The following is a 21,968-nucleotide window of genomic DNA, read 5'->3' as shown; positions in this document are numbered from 1 at the left end:
CATAACAAATATTGTCCTCCATTTAGCACAGATTTACACATACTAGCTCAATCTGCTGGCGTCATGTCCAAGTTGGTAATGGATTCGACCATGCTTACAGTGAACGGTGCTTGAGGACCATAGGTTGTTACAGACTCCTTTAACTGCTTCCACTGCTTTTGAAATCTAAAGCACGGTGAATTCGCTGCCCTCCTGCCTGCTCAAGTACAGGGCATGCTAATCTTTGAGGTCCTGTCTCAGGATCCCATCTATCAACTATGGGGGTTGAGGGCCACTCAGCTATCTCCATAGGTGGAGCTGTTGGTTGAATTACGCCCCCTGGTGATAGAACGGTGTTAGTAGCAGCCTCCTGTTGTAGCTTTTTCGCTAATAGCTGTTTCTCCTCTAAGCTTTCTTCCTTTAAATGTTCTTCCTCTGGGGCTGGGGATGTGGCTCAAGCGGTAGTGCGCTCGCCTGGCATGCGTGCGGCCCGGGTTCAATCCTCAGCACCACATACAAAGATGTTGTGTCCGCCGAAAACTAAAAATAAATATTAAAAAAAAAAAAATTTTCTTTCAAAAAAAAATTTTCTTCCTCTGTCTGACTAGCTTGAGAGACCTTCTCTTTTTTTTTTTAATTTATTTTTTAGTATTTGGCAGACACAACATCTTTGTCTGTATGTGGTGCTGAGTATCGAACCCGGGCCGCACGCATGCCAGCGAGCGCGCTACCGCTTGAGCCACATCCCCAGCCCCTTGAGAGACCTTCTCTTTTGCTTGATCTAAAATGTCTTTCTCCATGGTCTGAACCTCTAACAATTTACTTAACACTCTTTCAGTTTGTTTTTTACTAATTTCTAATCTGTTATAAAGATAACGCAACCCAATAAGATAACACAAAACAAAACCGAAACAGAATGAAACAAAAATGGAACAAAAAATCGTTGTATCAATTTTCCTATTTTCTTGATATGTGCATTTGTGGTCTATTTCTATCTCTTCCTCAGGGGCGAACAACTTCAAACCTTGAGCCAACCATTTTTCCCAATCTGCCTGAGAAAATTCTAGGGATAGGCAGCTTGAAACAAACACAAAACAAATCAAAACAAGAACACATTGTTTTTTAAAATGGTCACCCATTCTCCCCCCTTCCCTTAGGGGCAAGCAATTTCACTTACCCCGAAGCTTCAGACGTTCCCCGCACGGGCCGCCAAATGCCGCAGTCTGGCTGGGCACAAATCAGGAGCCACTGAAGCAGGAACAAACTTTATTTTTGAACTGCAGGAAAACACTTCACACATCTCCCGGGGAATCCTCCCGAAAGCCACACGGCTCATCCAGGAACCCCCAGCCGGAAATATCTCCCCCAGAAATCCCTCCTCCTGCACTTCCCCAACCAATGGGAACTCTCGGGGAATCCCCGGAAATCCCCACGAGAACTCCAAACTAGTGCGAGAACTCAAAAGTTGTGGCAGAGGCGGATAGTAATGCCTCGTCTGTCAATCAATACTGTTGGCAAAATGCCAGGGGCCATACAGACTGGGCTGTGGCTCTCAGCAGAAAGAGTTCCCAGGTCTCCCTGTCCTGCCTTTTGCTCTCTGTTCCCAACCTTCCCCTCTGCGCCCTTCCCTCCGCTCTTCATGTCTGCTCTCCCTCCCAGCGGTATCGCATCCACCTCCCCTCCCTCTCCCTGTTGCTGCCGCCTCTGCCGCCGCTGCCGCTGCCCATGGCCTTGTCTGCGCACTTCTAGTCTGCCTGGCCACCAGACATGTGTGCTGGTGCTCCATCTTCCTGGTGTGGTGGGCGAAAGGGGCCGGTAGTGAGCCCTTGACAGCTTGGAGAGGCCTCGGGATCCCACCTCAGCCGGTTGGCGAACTGCCGTCCTTCACCTTCATTGCGCCACAGCAGCTTTCCCCGCGAGCCCCTGACTCATACGCCTCCCTTTGCCACCCGGTTCCAACAGGAAGGCAGGATGGGTCCCACCTGGCTGCAATGGGTGGGATCTCCGGATCCCTCCAAGCCTCTCCCCCTCCCCCCACTCTGCTCACTTCTTCTACTGATAAGCCCCCCCCACTCACGTCTCTCTTCTCCTGTCAGTCCCACTGACCCCTCTTATCAGATAACTCACGGATCCTTTGTTCTCTCAGGGAAGTAGCTGGTGCTGAAGGGATAGTCCGAGTGCACGTCCCATAACTGAACCTAAGTGGGACTGCATGCAAGCAGTTTCTAATAAGGTAGTTGACTTTGATAAACTGAAGGACATTACCCAGAACCCTGATGAAAATCCATCCTTATTTCTCAACCACCTTACAGAGGCCCTAACCAAATACACTAAGCTAGATCTTGAGTCTCCCATCAGGGCTACAGTGTTAGCAACCCATTTCATTACTCAATAGGCTCATGAGATTAGAAAAAGCTCAAATGAGCTGAGGAGGACTATCAGACCCCTATCTGAGATCTGGTGAAAATGGCTTTTAAAGCAGGCTCCATTGCAGAAAAGAAGGTAACACCCCAAACTCAGGCCTTGACAGCAGCCCTGAGGCCTACATCTCCAGGAAAATTTTCAGAGGGGAACCAGCATTCCTCTCCACCAGAGGCTTGCCTCAAATATGGATGCGAAGGTCACTGGGCTCGCCAATGCCCAAACCCACGGCCTCCTTCCAGGCCATGCCCCACCTGTAAGCAGACAGGACATTGGAAGATTGACTGCCCCTGGCTGGCCCTTCCTTGGTGCCTCTACGCAGGGGGTATGACCAGTCAGGCAGTCCCCTCTCCTGAACTTTTGGGGTTTGCAGAAGACTGAAGAAGCCCAGATTCAAAGACCCCCTCAGCCCTCTCCGAGCCCAGGGTAATGCTCCAGGCAGCGGGTAAGTCCATAACCTTCCTTGTGGACACAGGGGCTACCTATTCTGTCTTGCCTGCCCATTCTAGGCCTCTGTTTTCTTCCCAGGTCTCAGTTATGGGGATTGATAACAAACCCTTCTCCCCAAACAGAACTGTAAAGCTGGCCTGTGCCCTGGAGGGACACCCATTCACTCACTATTCTGGTCATTCCATCCTGTCCAGTTCCTCTCCTAGGCAGAGATGTTCTTCAATTATTAGGAACCACCCTCCAATTACACCCCAAGAATACTACCACCCATCTCCTTTGGCCTTTAACTCTTACCTCTCTAATGACCTGACAGTACCTACTGTGCCATTGCCCCCTGATCCCTAGGTCTGAGACATCTCCATGCTGGTTATTGCCTCCCACCACAAGCCAGTCCATACCCAGCTAGAACACCAAACTAAACTTCCTTGTGTTCCCAATTTCCTATCTCCAAAACCCATAGGGAGGGATTTAAACACATTATAGATGGGTTGCTGGCCCAGGGACTCCCAATCCTTACTGACTCCCCCTGTAATACTCCTATATTTCTGGTATGCAAACCCGCCGGAGCCTATCGCTTAGTCCAGGAACTCCGCCTAATTAATGAGGCAGTTATTCCCATCCACTCGGTGGTTTCCAACCCTCATGCTTTTCTTTCTCATATCCCCCTTTGACCATTCACTTTACTGTCCTGGATCTTAAAGCTGATTTCTTTACAGTGCCTCTGCATCCTGACCCTTATTACCTCTTTGCCTTCACATGGGAAGACCTTACATTCTTTAGGTTTCGACAGCTGACATGGACAGGCCTACCCCAAGGCTTCAGGGACAGTCCCTACCTCTTCAGTCAGGCCTTGACGCAGGATTTAACTGTTTGTAATTTGGGGATAGCACTCTCTTACAGTTGGATAGAAGCCTTCCCTACCTCCAGGAAAACTGCTGACACCATCGGAAACTGCTGACACTGTCGCCTCCATCCTCATTGAGCAGATCATTCCTAGGTTCGAACTTCCTGCCTCCATCCAGTCAGACAACGGTCCAGCCTTCACTTCTCGGATTGTTTAACTAGTTTCCAAAGGAGGCTCCACATCCCCCACTGACCCAATCCTCGGATAAGGTTGAGAGGCCTCATGGCATTCTCAAGGATCATCTCACTAAACTTGCTATTGAACGCAGACTGTCCTGGCCCAATCTTTTGCCATTGGCCCTCACCCAAATTCGGGCAACCCCTAGAGCCCCCTCAGGCCTTAGCCCCTTTGAGCTGTTCTATGGATGCCTTTCTTAATCGACTAAAACTTTCCTGTCACTCCTCCTCCCCTTGTGTCCCACCTGCCCTATCTCATGCTTCTATACAAACTCCTAAGAGAACACACAGACTGGTGTCTTCCTGCACCATCTGTTACTTCTGTTCCAGTACAATCGGGAATTAAATCGGACCCTCTTCAACCGGGTGACGCAGTCTTACTTCGAGAGCTACATTCTCAGTCGTTGAAACCCTGCCGGACAGGAACCCATACAGTCATATTTCCACCATGCTGGGGCCCACCAAACTCAAAGTTTCTCACCAACCCTCTCCTGTTACTAATCATTAATCTCTCTCAAGCTTCTATCCCAACCCACAGATGGCGCTTCTACATCCAAGCGACATGGCAACAGGATGGCACCACCCACTCTCAGTCTATGGGTCAAGGCGATTGGCCTTTCACTGACTGTAATCGGGCCCTTAATGTTACTGGATTCAACTGGGCCACCTCATCCCACTTATGTTCAGCATGCTATGCTTCATAGCAGATCAAACTGAGGAATCCTGTTGAAGCCATATCCCCAGGAGGCCGCCCCACCTGCTGGTGACAAGACTACCCCAGAGGAGCCTCAAGAGTCACCTCCTAGACCTCCCCTTTACTCCTGCTCTCCACATCCTAACTATCCTCTAAAGCTTCGCCCGTCTCGTGTCACCGCCCATACTCCACCATGACTCACACTCTTCTAAGTGGTATTTTCACAGTCATCACCCTTTTCCAGGGGACATCATTGTCCTCCTCTTAAAGCATTCCGAACAGCAGTTGTTAGACTCCATATAGGATCCATATGAGCCTAATGTCGGGAGTCCACCACAGTATTCACGGCTACGACTACTTACTGAAACTGTAACCTTCTTAAATCTAACCCTCCCCGCCATTACACCAACTGATTGCTACTTATGCGCCTCTCTGACTCGACCTTTGCTTGCAGCGGTTCCCTTGAACTTCTCGGCTTCTGACCTCTCAAATTTCTCCACTCCATCTGCCCGCCATTCTCTCCGAACCCTTTCACCCGACGCTCCATTATGGGAGCCCGAGGAGTCTAACCATACTGTGTGACATACGTGTGGAGTGACGGTGAGAGTTCGGGCAATAAAGTAGTTTCCATTTTGAACCTACAAGTGCCTCGTGGTTATTTGTGCCCAGCCAGACTGCGGCAGATTGGCATGGTTGTAGACTTAACAAAAACCTTCATTCACTGCTGTTGGAGTATAATTTGGAATGACTATTCCATAAAACAGTTTGATATTACTTGCAAAGTTTAAAATGTGAATATTTCAGAATATGGTAAATATCTCAGCAATTTTACATATGTCTAGACATATGCCCTAAAGACACAGGTGGTAATGTCTGTAGTCAGTGCTTGCATTAGCAAAAACTGGAAATAACCAAAATGTCCATCAACAGTAGACGGATAAGTTGTGGTATATTCAGGATAGGATGTTATAAACAGTGGAAATGAGTGAGCTACTGTGATACATCCACGCGGATGAAATGCAGAAACTGAAAGAACTCAGAAAAACATACGGTGCAGTGCAATTTGTAAATATTTAATGTCAAGCAAAACTGAACCATATATTATTTGCAGATAAATACATATGTAGTTAAAAATTAAGCAGTGAAAAGTAATAGAATTATTACCATAAAATTAAGAATAGAGCCGGGCTTGTGGCATACTCCTGTAATCCCAGCTACTTGCGAAGCCGAGGAGGGCGTGTTGCAAGTTCCAGGCCCGCCTGGGCAGAACCCCAGCTGAAACTCCAAGTGACCGCCTGCAGGAATGACCAGACATGGAGTGAGTGCGCCATCAGATGGTTCTATGGCCCCAGCTAATACTGATGGCACAGGGGCAAGCTGGTCCCACTCAGTCTTACCTAATCTGCAAATTTGTAAACAAAATAATGCCATTGCTTTAAGCACTGAGTTTTGAGGAGGTGTTTTGTTAGACACACTAGAAACTGGAACACTATACATTCACATGTCCAGATTAGTTCCAGAAACGGCCTGTCTAATTTCATAAAAAATCCTCACCCATCTAAGAGAATGTACTCTAGAAAGTATCTTTCCGTGCTCATTTTCATGTTCTTACAAACTCATGTCCACCTACATAGAGTTTTTGTTGCTATTATGGTTGAGTTTGTTCTTAAAAAATGAGGACTAGGGCTGGGCCGGAGCTGGACCCCGGGGGGGGGGGCACTTGCCTGGCCCGTGTGAGGCCCTGGGTTGGATTCCGAGTGCTGAGAAAAACAGAGTGGGAAGGGGTGGGTCCTGCTCTTCTCCTGTACACTAAGTCTGGAGAATGCACAACCCGTGGTCTCCTGCAGGCCAGGCCGGTTGAGAGCAGAGTAAATCCAGGAAGGGACGGCGAATAGCATGCAGCGTCTGGCCGGAGCAGATATCAGAGCAGTAGGCCAATGGATCAAGTCAAACACTTGGAAGATGCAAGTCGGGAGAACGGGCTGCCGGGCTGCAGGAAAGAGGGCCTCACTGTCCCTGAGATGATGTTCCCGGAAGCTGACATTAACCATAACAGCATGGCCCCGTGTGAAGGGCTGGTCACTCTCCAAGGACCCCATGGGCTGAAGATCTCCCAGTGCTCTCTCACATCCTTTGTTCCTGTGGACTGGGGTACAGCTTTTCTAGGGGTGTTCCTGGGCCCAGTGATCTCTCTAGAACCTTCCACCTGGCCTCACAGGCCAACCAGTGGAGCTGACCACGGTGCTGGCAGACCTAGATGACCGCCCGACGTTTTGCAGGGCACACTCAGCTCTGTTCTCATTCAGCCGGATGCAGGTGTGTGGGGGAGAAACCTTGGGGGGTATAGTAGAGGGAGGTGTCAGGGTGGCACGGCAGGGGTCACACAGATTGCTGATGTCGGGGTTGTCTGTTTTGGCATTGTTTTTGTGGTGTGTTTCAGTGGTGTAGGGTCCCGTGTAGAGAGATGAGACCATGATCAGCCTGAAAATAAAGGGAAGCTGGGCACAGAGGCGCACACCTATAAGGCTGAGACAGGAGGCGTGCCACCCTCGTGTCCTTTAGACAGAACCCTAGTTATGGTGTCAACTAGTCACCATAACCCCATGCAAGAGAGAAAGGGTCTGTCGGGTGCCACCATGAGCATGAGCCTTGAGTGATGAAAGTGTGGAGATGGCTTCCCTGCCGGGGAGGCAGGTGGACCCCCATCTCCGCTCGGCCGGGTCATGAGGCCATGGGAGTGGGCATCACCCAATGGGACTGGGCCACACCCCCCTGAAACCCAATCCCTGGCCTCATTTGGGTGGAACTTTCTCGAGTGCCTTCCCTTCAACAAACAGGGCTTCAGGCGGGTGTGCTCTCTCCCTTGGGTCTGCCTCTCTTGCTTCCCTGGTGGGAGCTGGGGATGGGGAGCCACCACTGAACCCCAAGAAAAAGGTATTTTCTCTGTCTCTGTGTGATTATTTCGTGCCAACCCCATTCACATGGAGTGACCCTGACTGATTTAGTTGCGTGTCGCCACAGGGGTCAGTGGAAGAGGAGTCCCATGCCCTGCAAAGACAAGGTGGTCTGAGAACAGGTTCATCCGTTTATTTCTTGGTGCTTGGGGGGCTCATGTAAAACAGCACAGGAGTAACCAGCAACAGAGATGCCGTTCCATGTGTTTCAACAGTCTCAGCGCGGCTTTGGCAGGACAGACTGCCAAGGGGCAGAAGCCAAGTCCCTCTGAAGGGAGGGCTCAGAAGGTGGCAGGAGGGGCTCGAGGGCTGGACTTCAGATCCAGATGTCAGAGCTGCAGTCACCTCCTGGGTAGCGGAGCTCATGGGCTAGGGCTGGCCCAAGGGGCTCCTTCCCAAAGTCTACCAGGAAGTTGGGGTTCAACTTCAGCCCCCCCTTTTCAGTGTCTACATCGATTTGCAGCATCACAGAGCCCTCCCTGGTGGAAAAAGGAAAGGGGATAAGTGAGGACACTCCCTCCCCTCAAGGTCTTGTGGGCGTAGGGAGTGGGTTCTTGAAGAGTGAGCAGGGTCTGAATGGGCCATCTATGTAGTGGGGTGCGGATGGGGACCCCAGGGAGTCTTCAGAAAGCCCAATGAGCCTTCTGGGAGAGGAGGGTGTTGGAGGGGAGCCCAGATAGTCTGCTTCTCACCTGATAAGATCAGGGTAAAACTGCTTGTCCCAGCCACTGTACAGAGACGTGGTGACGTACAGACGTTTCCCATCTAGGCTAAGCTGGATCATCTGAGGGCCTCCGGCCACCCGTTTTCCCTTGGGAGAATGGGATTTTAAAACTCAAGAATACCAGATCCTAGGGGGGGAGCTGAGCCCTTCCCGAACCTCATGAAGACGCCCGCCGTGCCCCGGACGCTGCATGCTTCTGGACAGGGACCGGGGGGAGGGTGGGGACAGGGAGAAGTCCTCACCTTGACCACCAGGGGCTCCGGCTGGCATTGGAGCTCCGGGTCCTCCAGCACTTGCACGGGGCCTCCCTTCACGATGCTGCCCCCAAGGAAGATCTGGGTGCGGAGGTGTTGAGGGGGCAGGGCACAACAGTGAGCGTCTGGGGCGTGGCCGGAAGAGCAGCTTGCTTCCTTCAGGGTCCAGTCCCCAGCTGGCTCCCCACATCCCCCTTGGCCCCCCCGGTTGGCCTTTCCTGCTCCTCCCTGTCATGCCCCAGCTCTTTCACACCCTTCTCCCCATCCCAGACACTTCTCCTCCTTCCCCCCTTCTCAGATTGCTGGACCCCACCTGTCCAGCGAGGCGGGGCTTCTGAGGGTCAGAGACGTCGTACTGCCGCAAGTCCCCGTGCAGCCAGTTGCTGAAGTAGAGGAAGCGGTCGTCCAGGGACAGCAGGATGTCAGTGATCAAGCCTGGGGGAGAGGGGTGAGCTCAGAGGCCTAAGGACTCTTGCTCCCCAGGCCTCGGGAACCAGCCTGCCATTCCCGACCTCCTCCAGGCACTCACCTGGCATTTCAGGCAGCATCCAGCCCTTGACTTTCTTTGGGGGGACCTGGATCACCTTCTCCACTGACCAGGTGCCTCCCTACATTGGGAAGTAGAGGGTGAGATCAGGAGGCGGCGAGCTGAGCTGTGAGAGTCGGGGGTTAGAAGGGCGAGGGTAGATGCGGGCCTGCTGGCCACGAGGGTCCCCTTCCGTGCAGGCCCCCCGGAGGCCATGTTTGCGCCTGCTTTCCCCTGTCAGTCCCAGCCTAGCACACCGCCTCCCACTGACGTCATGAAATGGCTTTACTTATTTTTTTTCCTCTTTTTCTTTTGTGGTCCTGAAGATTGAACCCAGGGCCACTCTATCACTGAGCTATCCCCCCAGCCCTATTTATATATTTATTATTTTTCTATTTTTTAAAAAATTTGTAGTTGTAGATAGACAGCATGCCTTTATTTTATTTGTTTATTTTTATGTGGTGCTAAGGATCAAACTCAGTGCTCCACACATGCTAGGCAAGCGCTCTGCCACTGAGCCACAGTCCCAGCCCCCTATTTGTTTTTTATTTTGAGATAGGCTAAGTTGCAGAGGCTGTCCTCAAACTTGTGAACCTCCTGCCTCAGACTCCTGATTTGCAATGATTATAGGCATGTGCATTAAGTAGTTTTTGAATAAATGAATACATATGGCCAGTTAGGGTTCTACTGTGCTATGATCTGAATGTCTCCACCCAAACTCATGTTGCATTTTAATCCTCATTGTGAGATATTAAGAGGTAGGACGTGTGGGACCTGTGAGGGGTGATCAGGGCAGAGGTCTCACGAGTGGATTAATCCATGAATAGGTTAATGGATTATTTTGAGAGTGGGTTTATTATAAAAGTTTGGCTGTCCCTTGTTTGCACCCCTGTCACTAGGTGATGCCCTGTGCCTCCTGGGGATTCTGAATCCCCAGATGCCTCTCCTTGACCTTGAGCCTCCCAACCTGCATCCAGACCTGGGTGGGAAATAGTTCTTTACTCTTTACATAAATCACTCTGACCATGGTAGCCAGTCACAGCAAAGGAAAACAGACAAGGCAGCCATCAGCCTGCGCTGTGCGAAGACAGGCAGGGCATGCGGCCTTGGTTTGTTCCTGGAGCAGCCTGACCTGGTGGAATCAGGGGGCACCCTCACAAAACCCTGGCTGACAAGATGGCTGGGAGCCAAGGGGCGCAGGTGGCATGATACCTCATTCTTGAAGAAGCGCTGGATGTTGGAACTAAGGGCACAGCCCACAAATCCCTGGTCAGCAGCTGGGTCGTGCAGGAAGCGGATCTCCAGGGGAATGAGCCCATCCTTCAGAGGCAGGGTCTGTATGATCTCGTGGCGCTGCCAGTCCCACACGTGTATGTGGCTTCCGTACAGCCCTGGGGTGGGGGGAGAGCCGAAGGACGGGCTCAAGATGGGTGGTGGGTGGGGCAGGGAGGGCATGGGCAGAGGTGGGGCATGGACTAGGGAAGAAGGTGGAAAGGAGGGGGGGATCAGAAGGATGCTGAGGGCAGTCTGAGCATTCGACACACCCCACACCACAACCTCAGAGTCTGGGGTCCTCACGACAAGGGAAGAAGGCAGAAGACTTGGAGTGGGACTGAAGCAGAAGGACAGGGCTGTGGCTCAAGGCTTCTACAGCCCACTGGGGGAGTCTCACCTGCCTCCACATTAGCAGGGTTGAAACCATCTTTGAAGACATTGGGAGGCGCCCATTCGGTGCTGATCATAACATTGTGTCGAGGCTGGTACCAGAAGTCATAGCCCATCGGGGCAGATCCCCCAGGCCGCTCCCATGTCCCCTTTACCTCAAAGGTCTCCCCATCCAGCAGCACAAAACCCCCTGGGCAGGGAAGGAAGGAGGGTGTCAGGTGGAGGCACCAGAGTCTCCACCCACTCTCAGCTCCCACCGCCACCTCCAGGAGACTCTAAGCCCTTTGTCTGTCCCCCTCCTCCACTGGGTGTCCAAAAGGTCCCTCCCAGAGACGGTCAGGTGAGAGGTGGGGCCTCCTTCCCTGGTGCCCCATCTCCCTCTATCTTCATCCTTCTCCTAACCTCAGGGCACATTCTTCTCCCTTCAAGGCAAGATAGCTTCTGGAATTCGAGACCCCGTGCTTCTCTTCCCCAGCCTCCCACAATCAAAGTGGCCCTCCTCCTCAAGTCCAAGCCCCACTCTGCTCACTTAGAGAGGAGACACGTTATATCTGTCTATCACTCAACACGCATGCCCGATATTTTGCTCCCTTGCTGTGTGTGTTAAGACATCTTCATGTCTTTGCAAACACACCAGATGTCTACTCCTAAGTATTATTAAGTCTAGGAATATCGCATTCCTCCCACCTTCTGGACAGAGCTGTCAAATGCGGTCCAGTGCAGTACCCTTGGCTGAATGACCTTAGTTGATATCCCACTCCAGACCTTGGAGGGGAGGGGCCCTGAGAAATGCAGTGCAGAGTGGCCATCAGAACACAGATTCTGGAGCCAGACTGCTGCGTCTGCGTCCCAGCTCTGTAACTTATTATCTCTGTGATACTGGGTCGGTCAGTTAGCCCGTTTGCACCCCCACTTTCTTATCTACAAAACAGGAATCGTAATAGCGTCTGTTTCATAGTTTGCAGCTGGCACACAGTATACCTAAGTGTGAGTCCCGATCACACCGTATGTGACGAGGGAAATGTGAAGACTGAGTCTCGAGCATTGTGGGATCTACTCAAGCCCTCGCCAGGCCTGATATTAAATAGATGTGTTATCTGGGACCGTGTCTGGTTCACATTGCTCATGGCAGACTGTTTTGCCTATGCCTTTTAACTAAACTCATCAGTCAAGGCTCATCTTCATAGACATCATTGAAAAAACAGAATCACGTGGTAACATTTTAGATATTGCATGGGACTTGGCCTGTTGGTGCCCCTGGCTCTCTACTCCATTGCTCCCCCAAGGACAGACACTTTCTGCATTTCACACGATGCCAGCAGGTACCTTTTCCATTGCCCTTGGGATCTCCCAGGGAGCTGATCATGACCTCCCCACTGGCCAGGCAGTGGCTGGTGTGGAGGTAGCCCAGGTTGCACTTGGTGTGGACCTCCTGGGGCTCGATGACCTGGAGAGGGTGGCACTGGGTCAGAACTCTGCGGGGCCAGGGGTTCTCCACTCCCTACCTCCACCCCTCTACTGTCCTCTCTTCCTTCACATCATGATCACAACTCTTCCTGTGGGAATATGACAAAGATTCAGCCTGGTGACTTCTACAGAGAAGCAAGGAAGAGTCAGAGAGGCTGCTAATAACTTCCCAGGTGGAGAGCACCAGTTCTTCCCTTATCTGTCCTGAAGGGGCCCCTAAGCTCCTCCCAGGCTGGGCATGTGCCAGTGTCAACTTTATATCAGCAGCAACCAGCACAGTGAGCGACTGGCACCAAGAGGATATGAACAAACAGAGGAAGAACTGGAGGTTTCTGCCTAAGGGAAGCAAGCCCTGAACTCATAACTGGCAAGGAAGCCAGTCATCGTGGAGCACACCTGGAATCCCAGCAGCTCAGGAGGCTGAGGCAGGAGGATCTCGAGTTCAGAGCCAGTCTCAGCAATTTAGAGAGCCCTGAGCAACTCAGCCAGACCCCATCTCTAAATAAAACATAAAAAAGGGCTGGGGACGTGGCTCAGTGGTAGAGCGCTCGCCAAGCATGCACGAGGCACTGGGTTTGATCTTCAGCACCATATAAATGTAAAATAAAGATATTGTGTCCACCTAAAACTAAAAAACTAAAAAAAAAGGGGGGGGGCTGTCAGGGGTGCTGGGGTGGTGGCTCAGCAGTAGAGCGCTCGCCTAGCACATGCGAGGTCCTGGGTTCAATCCTCAGCACCACATAAAGATAAATAAATAAAGTAAAGGCATAAATAAATAAATAATATAAGGGGCTGGAGATGTAGCTCAGTGGTAGAGCACCCCTGGGTTCAACACAAAACTGGGTTGGGGAAAATGCTTCCTTTCTCTTGTCAGAGTAGAACAAGAACCTCTTTCCTCCTCCCTGGTGCCCTGGTGCCCTGGCGCTCAGTGCTGGAGATGACGACTTAGGATGCCTGGGAAACTTTCTCCTGAAATCCCACCTCTAACCTCCCTCCCTGCCCCTAAGCTGCATCCTGCACAGAGGGGGAGGCAGCTGGTTTACGAGGGGCTTCCTGCCTATAGACTGATGGACTAGCAGGTGCGTTAGGGTCTCCCAGCCAGCGAGGGCAGAGGACATGCCTTATGCAGCTTTGGGGCCCGGGGCTCAGAGCCCACATCCACCACATAGATACGGGAGGAGATGAGACTGGGCAGCATTAGCTTGGTTCGGGATTTGGTGCTGTCCCCAAAGCAGCTGCTGCAGGTGTTCCATCCTGAGTGATGCAGCTCGTCCTTCAGGTAGGGCATGGGCAGCCGGTGGATGACCTAGGACCGAGGGGGAACCGGGGTGAGGCTTGCCCACGGGACACCTCTGTGCACTTTCAGAAAAGCATCCCCAGGGATTCATTTTGGTCTGAATCACAGCCTAAGCTGGATTTGTCTGTAGGTGAGTGTGCGTAGGGGTGTAGATGAGTAGTGTGCGTCTTGCACAACCACACCCAGGGAGGACTAAGAAGGCTAGGAAGGGCAGTGCAGGGTCCAGGGCTGGGGAGGGCCAAGGCCTGCCTCACCTGGCAATACTGGGGAGACTTGGGGTCAACATCAACAGTGGCCAGATAATCCGGGGCCTCAACGCTTGTGTTTCGGTAAATACAGGGCAAGTAGACAATCTCCTCCCGGGGACCTGGAAGGTAACAAGCAGGCAGAGGGGGCAGTGGGGTGGGGAGGAGTGTTGGGGGCAGCCCTGGGTGTGCCAGGGGGCTGAGGCCAGGCCTGAGGTCCCCCACCCCTGCCAGCCTTGGAATCAGTCCAGGGCAGTTACCTTTCATGGCCTCCAAGGGGGTAGGGTAGCCGGGGCCGCACTTGCCACATTTGGTAGCTGTGGAAAGAGCGGACACGTTGGCTAGAGCCTGCTCCGGAGGACAGGGCTCCTCCCTTCCACCTGCAACACACACCTGGCAGGCTGAGGCAGACGCGCTGGCTGCCGTCCAGGGCCCCACTCCAGGCCCCTCACGGCCCCAGCTGCACCACCCTGGCCTGTCGCCCGCCACCACTCCATCCCTGACGATGGTGACGGTGTGGCAGGACAGACACTCCAGCAGGGCCCAGGGCAGGTGGGGAAGGCAAGCACAGCAGAGGCCATGTGGCACAGTGGTGGTGACATCGACTTGGGTCCCAACCTCAGCCCACCTCTGGCTACCACGGGAACTTGGGCAAATTACATAACCTCTTGGGCTCAATTTCTGCTTCGTCTGTAAAAGGGGATGATGAGAACACCACGCGGGCTTTCCCGAGACGTAAACGAGGGCTCCCAGTGAACCCTGGTGGTTCTGGAGGGGTAATCCTCAGGGAGTAGGAAGGTCTGCTTAGCAGTCTTCACCACGGTGCTTACCCAGTGTATACCCGGCAGGGCCAGAGGACACTTCCTGCTTTTCTCTCCTAGGGCCAGTCCCCAGAGGGCGGCCAAGTCCTGGATGACATAACCCATCCAGACAGGGAGAGGAGGCTGGGGTTCAAGGCGATTCTGGCCAGTTTCCACTCCCCTACACCCTGCAGTCGTAGGGAATGGCCCTCCTGACCCTGAAGTCTGGCAAGAGAGGTCACACTGACCCTCAGGGCCACAGTCAGCCTCTGAAGGACAGCTGCCCGGACCCCCAGCGTGGGAGTCTGGGGCCAGCCAGGAAGGATGACCTAGAGGGAGCTGCAGCTGGATGAAGTCCTGGAGTGCAGTTCAGTGGACAGGACGCTGCCTCCCGCCTGCCCTGGGACACACATAGGCCAGGGGTAGTCAGAACCCAGCCTCTGCACTAGGAGGGGCGGGACCCCCGCTGGTAGCAGCCCAGTGACTGGGAAGCTGAGAAGCAGCAACAGCATTTCAGACCTCAGAAACCTGACTGCAAGTTCCAGATTTGACACCGACTCTATTAAAAGGAGGTAATAATAATAATATCCTACCTGCTTCTCCAGGTAGATTTGAAAGTCAAATAAGACAACATATTCACAAGCACTTCCAAGTAAAAAAATATGAGAAAGACAAGTGTGTGGAAACATGGGTAAATAAGGCAATGTTTGCAAAAGGCTGGAATTATGAAATGATTATATAAATATGGGTAGGGCTGTCAGAACAGGGAAGAGCATGCCAGGTCCCTCTTGATGTCTTGAGAGAGAGCTCCAGATTGGGGGTAGGGGTGGAATGAAGAGAGAGAGAGAGAGAGAGAGAGAGAGAGAGAGAGAGAGAGATATCGATCCTGTCCAAAGAAATTAAGGAGACTTGTTCTGCTGTACAACCAAGTCATGGCAGAGCTTGGCACAGGATGTCAGGGGGATGAGAAGGAGGTTCACAAACTCCAAGTCACCAAAACAGATGCGAGGTGAGGCGCAGTGGTGCACACCTGTAATCCCAGTGGCTGGGGAGGCTGAGGCAGGAGGATCTCGAGTTCAGAGCCAGTCTCAGCAATTTAGAGAGCCCTGAGCAACTCAGCCAGACCCCATCTCTAAATAAAACATAAAAAAGGGCTGGGGACGTGGCTCAGTGGCTAAGCACCCAGGGTTCAATCCCCGGTACCAAAACGAAAAACAAACAAACAACCAAAAAACCCCAGAGACACAAAAACTGCAGAGCCAAAGAGAAGTAAAGGTGCTGCCAAGGGTGACTGGTTCCATGGCATCTGCCCAGTCCAGCTCTGCCCACTCCCCCCAGATTTCCCAGGGTCGGGCTGTGCAGGCCACTTAGGTCGAGGGAATGTCACCCCTCTTTCCCAAGGTGATCTCTGTCGTAAGCATCTCAGGCTAGGTCTCTGAGCATCTTGGGTTTGGGAGGAACCCTGGGAAAACTCAAGCGGGTTTTCTATGCCAGTCTGGCGGCTGAGCCTTCTGCCAGCCCAGGGAAGGGCCAGCTCCAAGAGACAAGGACACCAACACTCCCTCCCAAACCCACACTCCTCAGCCTGACACCCAGAAGCTACAGATGGAGGAATAGAAGGACAGTGGGTTGGAGAGGACACTGAAACAGGTCTCGGGTGAGAGAGTGTGGGTCTCTGACTTCCCCCCCTGACTTTCTGTGTGGAGCAGCCAGAAAGAGGCTTGGGCTCCCTCCTCCCTGGAATAAGAAGTCGGCCCAGGGCTGAAGGCAGGATTGTCTATCTCCTACAGCGACACGAGGGATTTCTCTAAGAATCTCTGCTGCAGGAAGGCAGCCTGGCCCTGCCTCTGCCGAAGAGCACTAGAGAGTAGCCCCTGGCTAAGCTGGAGAATGCAAGGAGGAAAGAGTGGAAGGAGAGAGAGAGGGAAACCCGTGTGCAGAGGAGAAAAATGGAGAAGAGTTCAATCCTTCCTTCTCCAACTGCTCCCTCCTCTCCAGTTTTGAGGCATTTCCGGGAGGGAGGATCCTTTAAACTAGAGGGGGAAAAAAAAAACAAACTAGAGGCGGCAGACAAAGGGTGGCCAGTGTGCGATTTCTGGAAGCCCCTTCTTACCCATGCTGCTGACTGGTAAGCTTTGGTTCCGATGGTTTGCCAGGAGCAGGCAGAGGGGAGGCAGAGAGCTTTGCTGGTGTCCAAGGGAGGCTGTGTCCAGGAAGGGGCAAAGGGAGGGAATTTGTACAACCAATTGGGGGCGGGGTGGGGCAGGGGGAGGGACTAGGCTGCAGCCCAGGCTGAACTGCACAGGGCAGCTGGCCAGGACTCTCTCAAGCGGCCTGGCAGTTGGTGCTTGAGTTACAGGGTATGTGTTCGTGTGTGCGTTTGTGTGGGGGGAGCCTGGGCTTATGCAGATGGTCTGTGCCTTTGGTGGGTGCCTGCGAAAGTGTCAATTTGTGTGTCTGTGTATGCGCATGCTGCTCTGTGACCCATGCATGTACCTCTGTGTATGAGCCTCATGAGTGTGCACATGTGCTTGTGTGAGAGTTGGTGCTTGTGAGTGTGCTCATGTGTTACTATGTGCTTGCATGTGTGTGTACCTCTGTGGATGTGTGTACCTGTGTGGATGTGTGTGCGTATGTGCCTGCGTGGAGGGTCTGTTTGTGTGAGTATGCGCATGCCCATGTTCTTGTGCCTCGGATGCTCTCCTCTGTATTTGGACCTCTCTGTTGGCATTTGGCGGTACCAGGGGCTGCGGGCCTGTCTGTTCCTTTTTCTACAGCCAGAGTCTGCTCCCCGCTAAGGTCTTCCTCTTATTCCAGTCCCCCATGCTCCAAAAGGCACAGTCCTGCTCACCCAGGGACTCCCCACCCATGGCTTTCTGCCACAGCTGCTCCAACAGAACCAGAGGTGACAAACGGGTCCGGATTCCACTTTTCCCCAAACCATTTATTCTCCTTGAGCTTTGAAGTAGAGTTAGAACCAGCGGTGCCTATTATTACCCTCGTAAACCTCAAGTGGTGAAAGTGGAGTGCCTCCCCCTCATCTCCCAGCCTGCTGCCTCAGTAGCCCTCGGGGGATGGAAGGCAGGACCCAAGGGCAGCCCAACAGATGCTACTGTCCCCAACTGGTCTGGTGATAGCCAGAAACCCCTCCGGGACTCTATCCTGCAAGAAGTCCTCTAGCTGGGATAGCCAGCGACTGCTCAGGGTGGCCATGCCTGCTGATAACAAGGCACCAGGGTCAGTAAAACCACTGCTCGCTGCAGACCTTGAAGCAGAGTGACTCAAAGCAGGGCTGAGGCCTGATCCTGCTAACTGCCTCTGGGGTCACCCTTATCCTAAGAATCCAGTGTGTGAAGGGCTGGATGAGAGGGAGACCACCCTCCACCTGGGGACCAGGGTCCTCTTCTTTCCTCAGAGTTGGCTGTTTGTGCAGGGAAACCCCTGTGCCCATTCCTAAGGGAACTGCTGAGGCTGTGACTCTACCAGCCACTTTCCTCTTCTGGATGGAAGCTCTGGGGTGAGGGTTTATTGGACGGGGAAAAGGGTAGAGTTTGGGCTTAAGATTGTCAGTGGAAAGAGCTACAGGGACACCTACAAGAAAGGAGAGGCCTTGATGGGATGACAGGCGCTCAAGTGATGCACTGTGAGTCACCTTTTGCTTCTGACAGGCAGCTAGAGGGTCAGATGGACAAGGCTGGAGAGAAAGTTCTCTGCACCAAATAATCATGTAGAAATATCCGATATGAATCCATTGTGAAGAAAGGCGTGAGAGGGAGGGAAGGAAGGAAGGAAGGATGGGCTGCAGGGTGGGGCCAGGGGAGTGAAGTGGTCGACACTGTTTACATCGTGTATCGCGTGCGTGTACAGATATGGAACGACACACCCCACTATCCTGTGGGATCATAATGAACTGGTCAGAAAACAAACAAAACCGGGCTTTGGTGCAATGAGTGTCCTGGTTCCCATCAGTGAGGGGCCATGTGCCCACCAAGGAGGACCCTCTGTAGCTGTCCACAGCAGAGACCATCCCTTATCCTCAATGTCATCCAACCCCTCTCTCGGTGATCCTTGCCCCGGTGCCATCAGCCAGCCGGGCATCAAAGCCAGCCTCGTGTGCAGCCCACCACAGGGGATACCCCTGAGAGCTGCTTCCCTGTTGTGCCGTCTCCTGGTCTCCAGGCTATTTCTGCCCATCCTGCCTTCATCCCGATCCTGGGGTCTTCATTTCCTACTTCCTTTCCACTCTCCTTTTGGCTCAAGGTAACCCTCCCTCCAAGATCTGCAAGAAAAAGCAACCCCACCCCTGCCTTTCATCAAAAGTTCTGGAATCATTACCTCTGAAAAACCTGCTAAAGTATTTTGTTTGTCCTTGAGTCTGTTGTTGACCACAGCTCTTACATGGTTCTGTGCTCCTCCGACCTGGCTGCTCCGAGTGGCTTCTCCATAGCACCCCTAGCCTTTCTCACTGAACTCTTGCTCTGAAGTCCGTGAGCTGGTTGGGGAAAGCTGTCCCAATCTGGGCCCTGCAAGGGGAGGCAGTCCAGGGAAGGGGGCCAGCTGCTCACAGAAAAATTCCCAGGGCCTCTGCCTTCTTCTGGCACAGATGGATCTGGGGCTTCCAGTTGTCAGTAGACTGAGCCCAGCTGGCAGAAACATCTGCTAAATCCTCCTGATTTTGTTTCTCAAGAGCTGAAGAGCTCCTTCCCTAATCCCATCTGCACCTCCCTAGGTGTAGTAGGCTAACCACAGCTGGGTGACTCTGGAATTCACAGCAAGAGTTGGTGGCTGGGGAGCAGCCCAAACTGACCCTGGTGCTGATGACCCCCCATGCTGGCACCCCTGCCCAGAAGCAGCTTGCATGGGAAGGCCAGGCTGGGCGGGGCCCACTGCATTTCTACTGTTTGCAGCCAAGATAAAGCGCAGCACTGGAAGACGGGGGAGGGGACTTCTCAGAACGTTGGCTCTGGTCTCCTCAAACAGAAGTGAATTTCCCAGGCCCTGTGGGGGCTGGGTGGCTGCTGTGTGGGAGGATGGGCTGTGGCTAGGCTCTCCTGTTCCCTCCCACCCTCAGCCAGATTACTTTGGACCTTTTCCTTTGGCACTGGGGATTGAAGCCAGGAGTATTTTACCACCGAGCCACATCCCCAGGCCTTTTTATTTTTTAAATTTGAGACAGGGTCTCCCTAAATTGCTGAGGGTGGCCTCAAACTTGCAACCCTTCTCTCTCAGCCTCTTGAGTGGCTGGGATTACAGGTGGTGACACTGTGATCCTTGTGCGCAGGTTCCAAGACCATTGATGGGGAAGATGGGAGGTGAGGAAAAACAGGCTAAACCTAGTGAACAAAAAGGGAGGGAGATGATGGAATTAGTCTGTAAGAATAGTCTAATGTAGAAAAAAAAGAAATTTGGTATTCTTTATCTCTAGCAAAATCAAAACAAAAGGGAAGCAATCAAACTCCAGTAAGAGGGAGTGATGTTGGGGAGGTGAATTAAATCAACATGCATGAAGCAGCTAGTACACGTCAACTTCTTTGATCTTTGCTATAATCCTGTAATCTTGCAGGTAATGCCATGTCCATTTTTTAATATCTATATTTTAGTTCTAGGTGGACACGTTATCTTTATTTATTTATTTCTATGTGGTGCTGAGGATCGGACCCAGGGCCTCCTGCATGCTAGGCAAGTGCTCTATCTCTGAGCCCCAGCCCCAGCCCCACCAGGTCCATTTTAGCTATGAAGAAACTCAGGCACGGAAAGCATCCAAGCCCCTGGCTGATGGCAGAGTAGATCGCCCACCCAGCCCCCTGCGACTCCAGTTTTGCAGTCTCTCTGAGCTGCTTTGCTTTTTCTTCATTTTGCTTTGATTTGTTTGGTTTGAGGGAAGGCAGAGTGCGGAGGCAGAAGAACAAAGGAATGCAGAAAGTTGGGGGGTTGGGTTTCTTGGAGGTCCCAGGACAGAGGGACTCTTTCTCAGAGGTGGGGAGAAAAGTGAAGAGACTCTTGTCTGCTGAGTTGAACAGAGGTGACGGGGAGGAGGATCAGCAGATGGTGCTGCAGAAAGGAGACAAGGAGAGCCAGCAGCCATGGCACCTCCTGGCAGCCCAGCGGTTTGGGAGGCTGAGGCAAGTTTGAGGCCAGCCTGAGCAACTTACCGGACTCTGTCTCAAAATGAGAAAAAATACCCAGGGCTGGTAGAGTGTCCCTGGGCTCAATCCCCAGTTCCATAAATAAACAAGCAAGTTAATTAAAAACAAAAAGATTAAAAATAATAAAAGGAGATGAAGGGGGGCTGGGGCTCAGTGGGAGAGCGCTCGCAGGCGCTGGGTTCGATCCTCAGCACCACATAAAGATAAATAAAATAAAGATCCATTGACAACTAAGGAATATTCAACAACAAGGAGAGGAAGGGTCTGCATCCAAGTGCTAGGTGGTGTTGCCTTAGGAGGGGGACACTGGAAGGAAGACATTTTCCACTTTCATTTTATATACTTTTCTCCTCTCCCCCCCGGCCCCCCCCCCACCCCCATCATCTCGCCTTTTCCTCCCTCCTTTTTCTCTTCATTCTTTCCCCTAAGAATGGGGCTGGGGCTGTAGCTCAGTGGCAGAGCACTTGCCTAGCATGTGTGAGCACTGGATTCGATCCCTAGCACCACTTAAGGGTGAGCAAGTGAAATAAAGGCATTCTGTCCATCTACAGCGACCAAAAAAAAAAAAAAGGGAAAATTAAAAAAAAAATTAAAAAGTCATAAACACATATTAATTGTACTACTTAATGGGTTTCACTGTGACATTTCTGCGCATGCATATCTCATGCTCTGATCATTTCCACCCATCCTCCCTTCTCCCCTCTCTGGCCCCCGACCCCTCTCCACCCGTTTTCCACCTCCTCCCGGTCCCTTTTCCCTTACATAATAGTCCCTCTTCTACTTTTGGGGTTTTGTTGTTGTTGTTCTGTTTTTGTTTTAGTTTCCACATATGAAAGAAAACATGGGACATTTGTCTTTCTGTATCTGGCGTATTTCACTTAACATGATGTTCTCCCACTCCATCCATTTTCTTGGGAATGACATAATTTCATTCTTCTTTATGGCTGAATGATATTCCATTGTATATATGATATTTTCTCTATTCATCTGTCGACAGGCCCCTAGCCATATCTTGGCTACTGCCGCAGTCCGGCTGCAGCAGAATAATCAGGGGGGTGACGAACAACTTGTGTACCTTGATACAGCAGGAGTAGGAGCCGTTTATTGCAGGACAGGAGCAGTATTTATACATTCCACACAGCTTATCTAATTAGCATAAACTAGATACAGCAGTCAACCAATCAGGAATCTCCACACTTAATGGCTCACTTTTGTTACTTCTCAAACCACTCCCTCTGGCATTTTGCCAGGCACCATCCAGACTTG

The 21,968-nt window shown here is 52.1% G+C and overlaps 1 protein-coding gene across 2 annotated transcripts; it reads right to left on the bottom strand.

The window, feature by feature from the left end:
- Positions 1-7,696: 7,696 nt before the first annotated feature.
- On the bottom strand, positions 7,697-16,810 carry Selenbp1 (selenium binding protein 1). Of its 2 annotated transcripts, XM_015502928.2 has the most exons (12): positions 16,670-16,810; positions 14,017-14,073; positions 13,766-13,878; positions 13,335-13,520; positions 12,074-12,194; positions 10,755-10,937; positions 10,295-10,473; positions 9,086-9,164; positions 8,870-8,991; positions 8,545-8,637; positions 8,271-8,389; positions 7,697-8,057 (listed from the first exon to the last, which is right to left on the bottom strand). In XM_015502928.2, the coding sequence occupies exons 1-12, from the start codon at positions 16,671-16,673 to the stop codon at positions 7,895-7,897; spliced, it is 1,419 nt and encodes a 472-aa protein (XP_015358414.1). In that variant the 5' UTR covers positions 16,674-16,810; the 3' UTR covers positions 7,697-7,894. The 2 variants fall into 2 exon arrangements, with proteins under 2 accessions (XP_015358414.1, XP_048670812.1); XM_048814855.1 differs by lacking the exon at positions 13,335-13,520.
- Between the last annotated feature and the right edge of the window lie 5,158 nt (positions 16,811-21,968).

Source organism: Marmota marmota, unplaced genomic scaffold (genome assembly GCF_001458135.2).
Source record: "Marmota marmota marmota unplaced genomic scaffold, marMar, whole genome shotgun sequence".
Classification (NCBI taxonomy): domain Eukaryota; kingdom Metazoa; phylum Chordata; class Mammalia; order Rodentia; family Sciuridae; genus Marmota; species Marmota marmota.
This window is presented reverse-complemented; position numbering and strand designations above follow the sequence as displayed.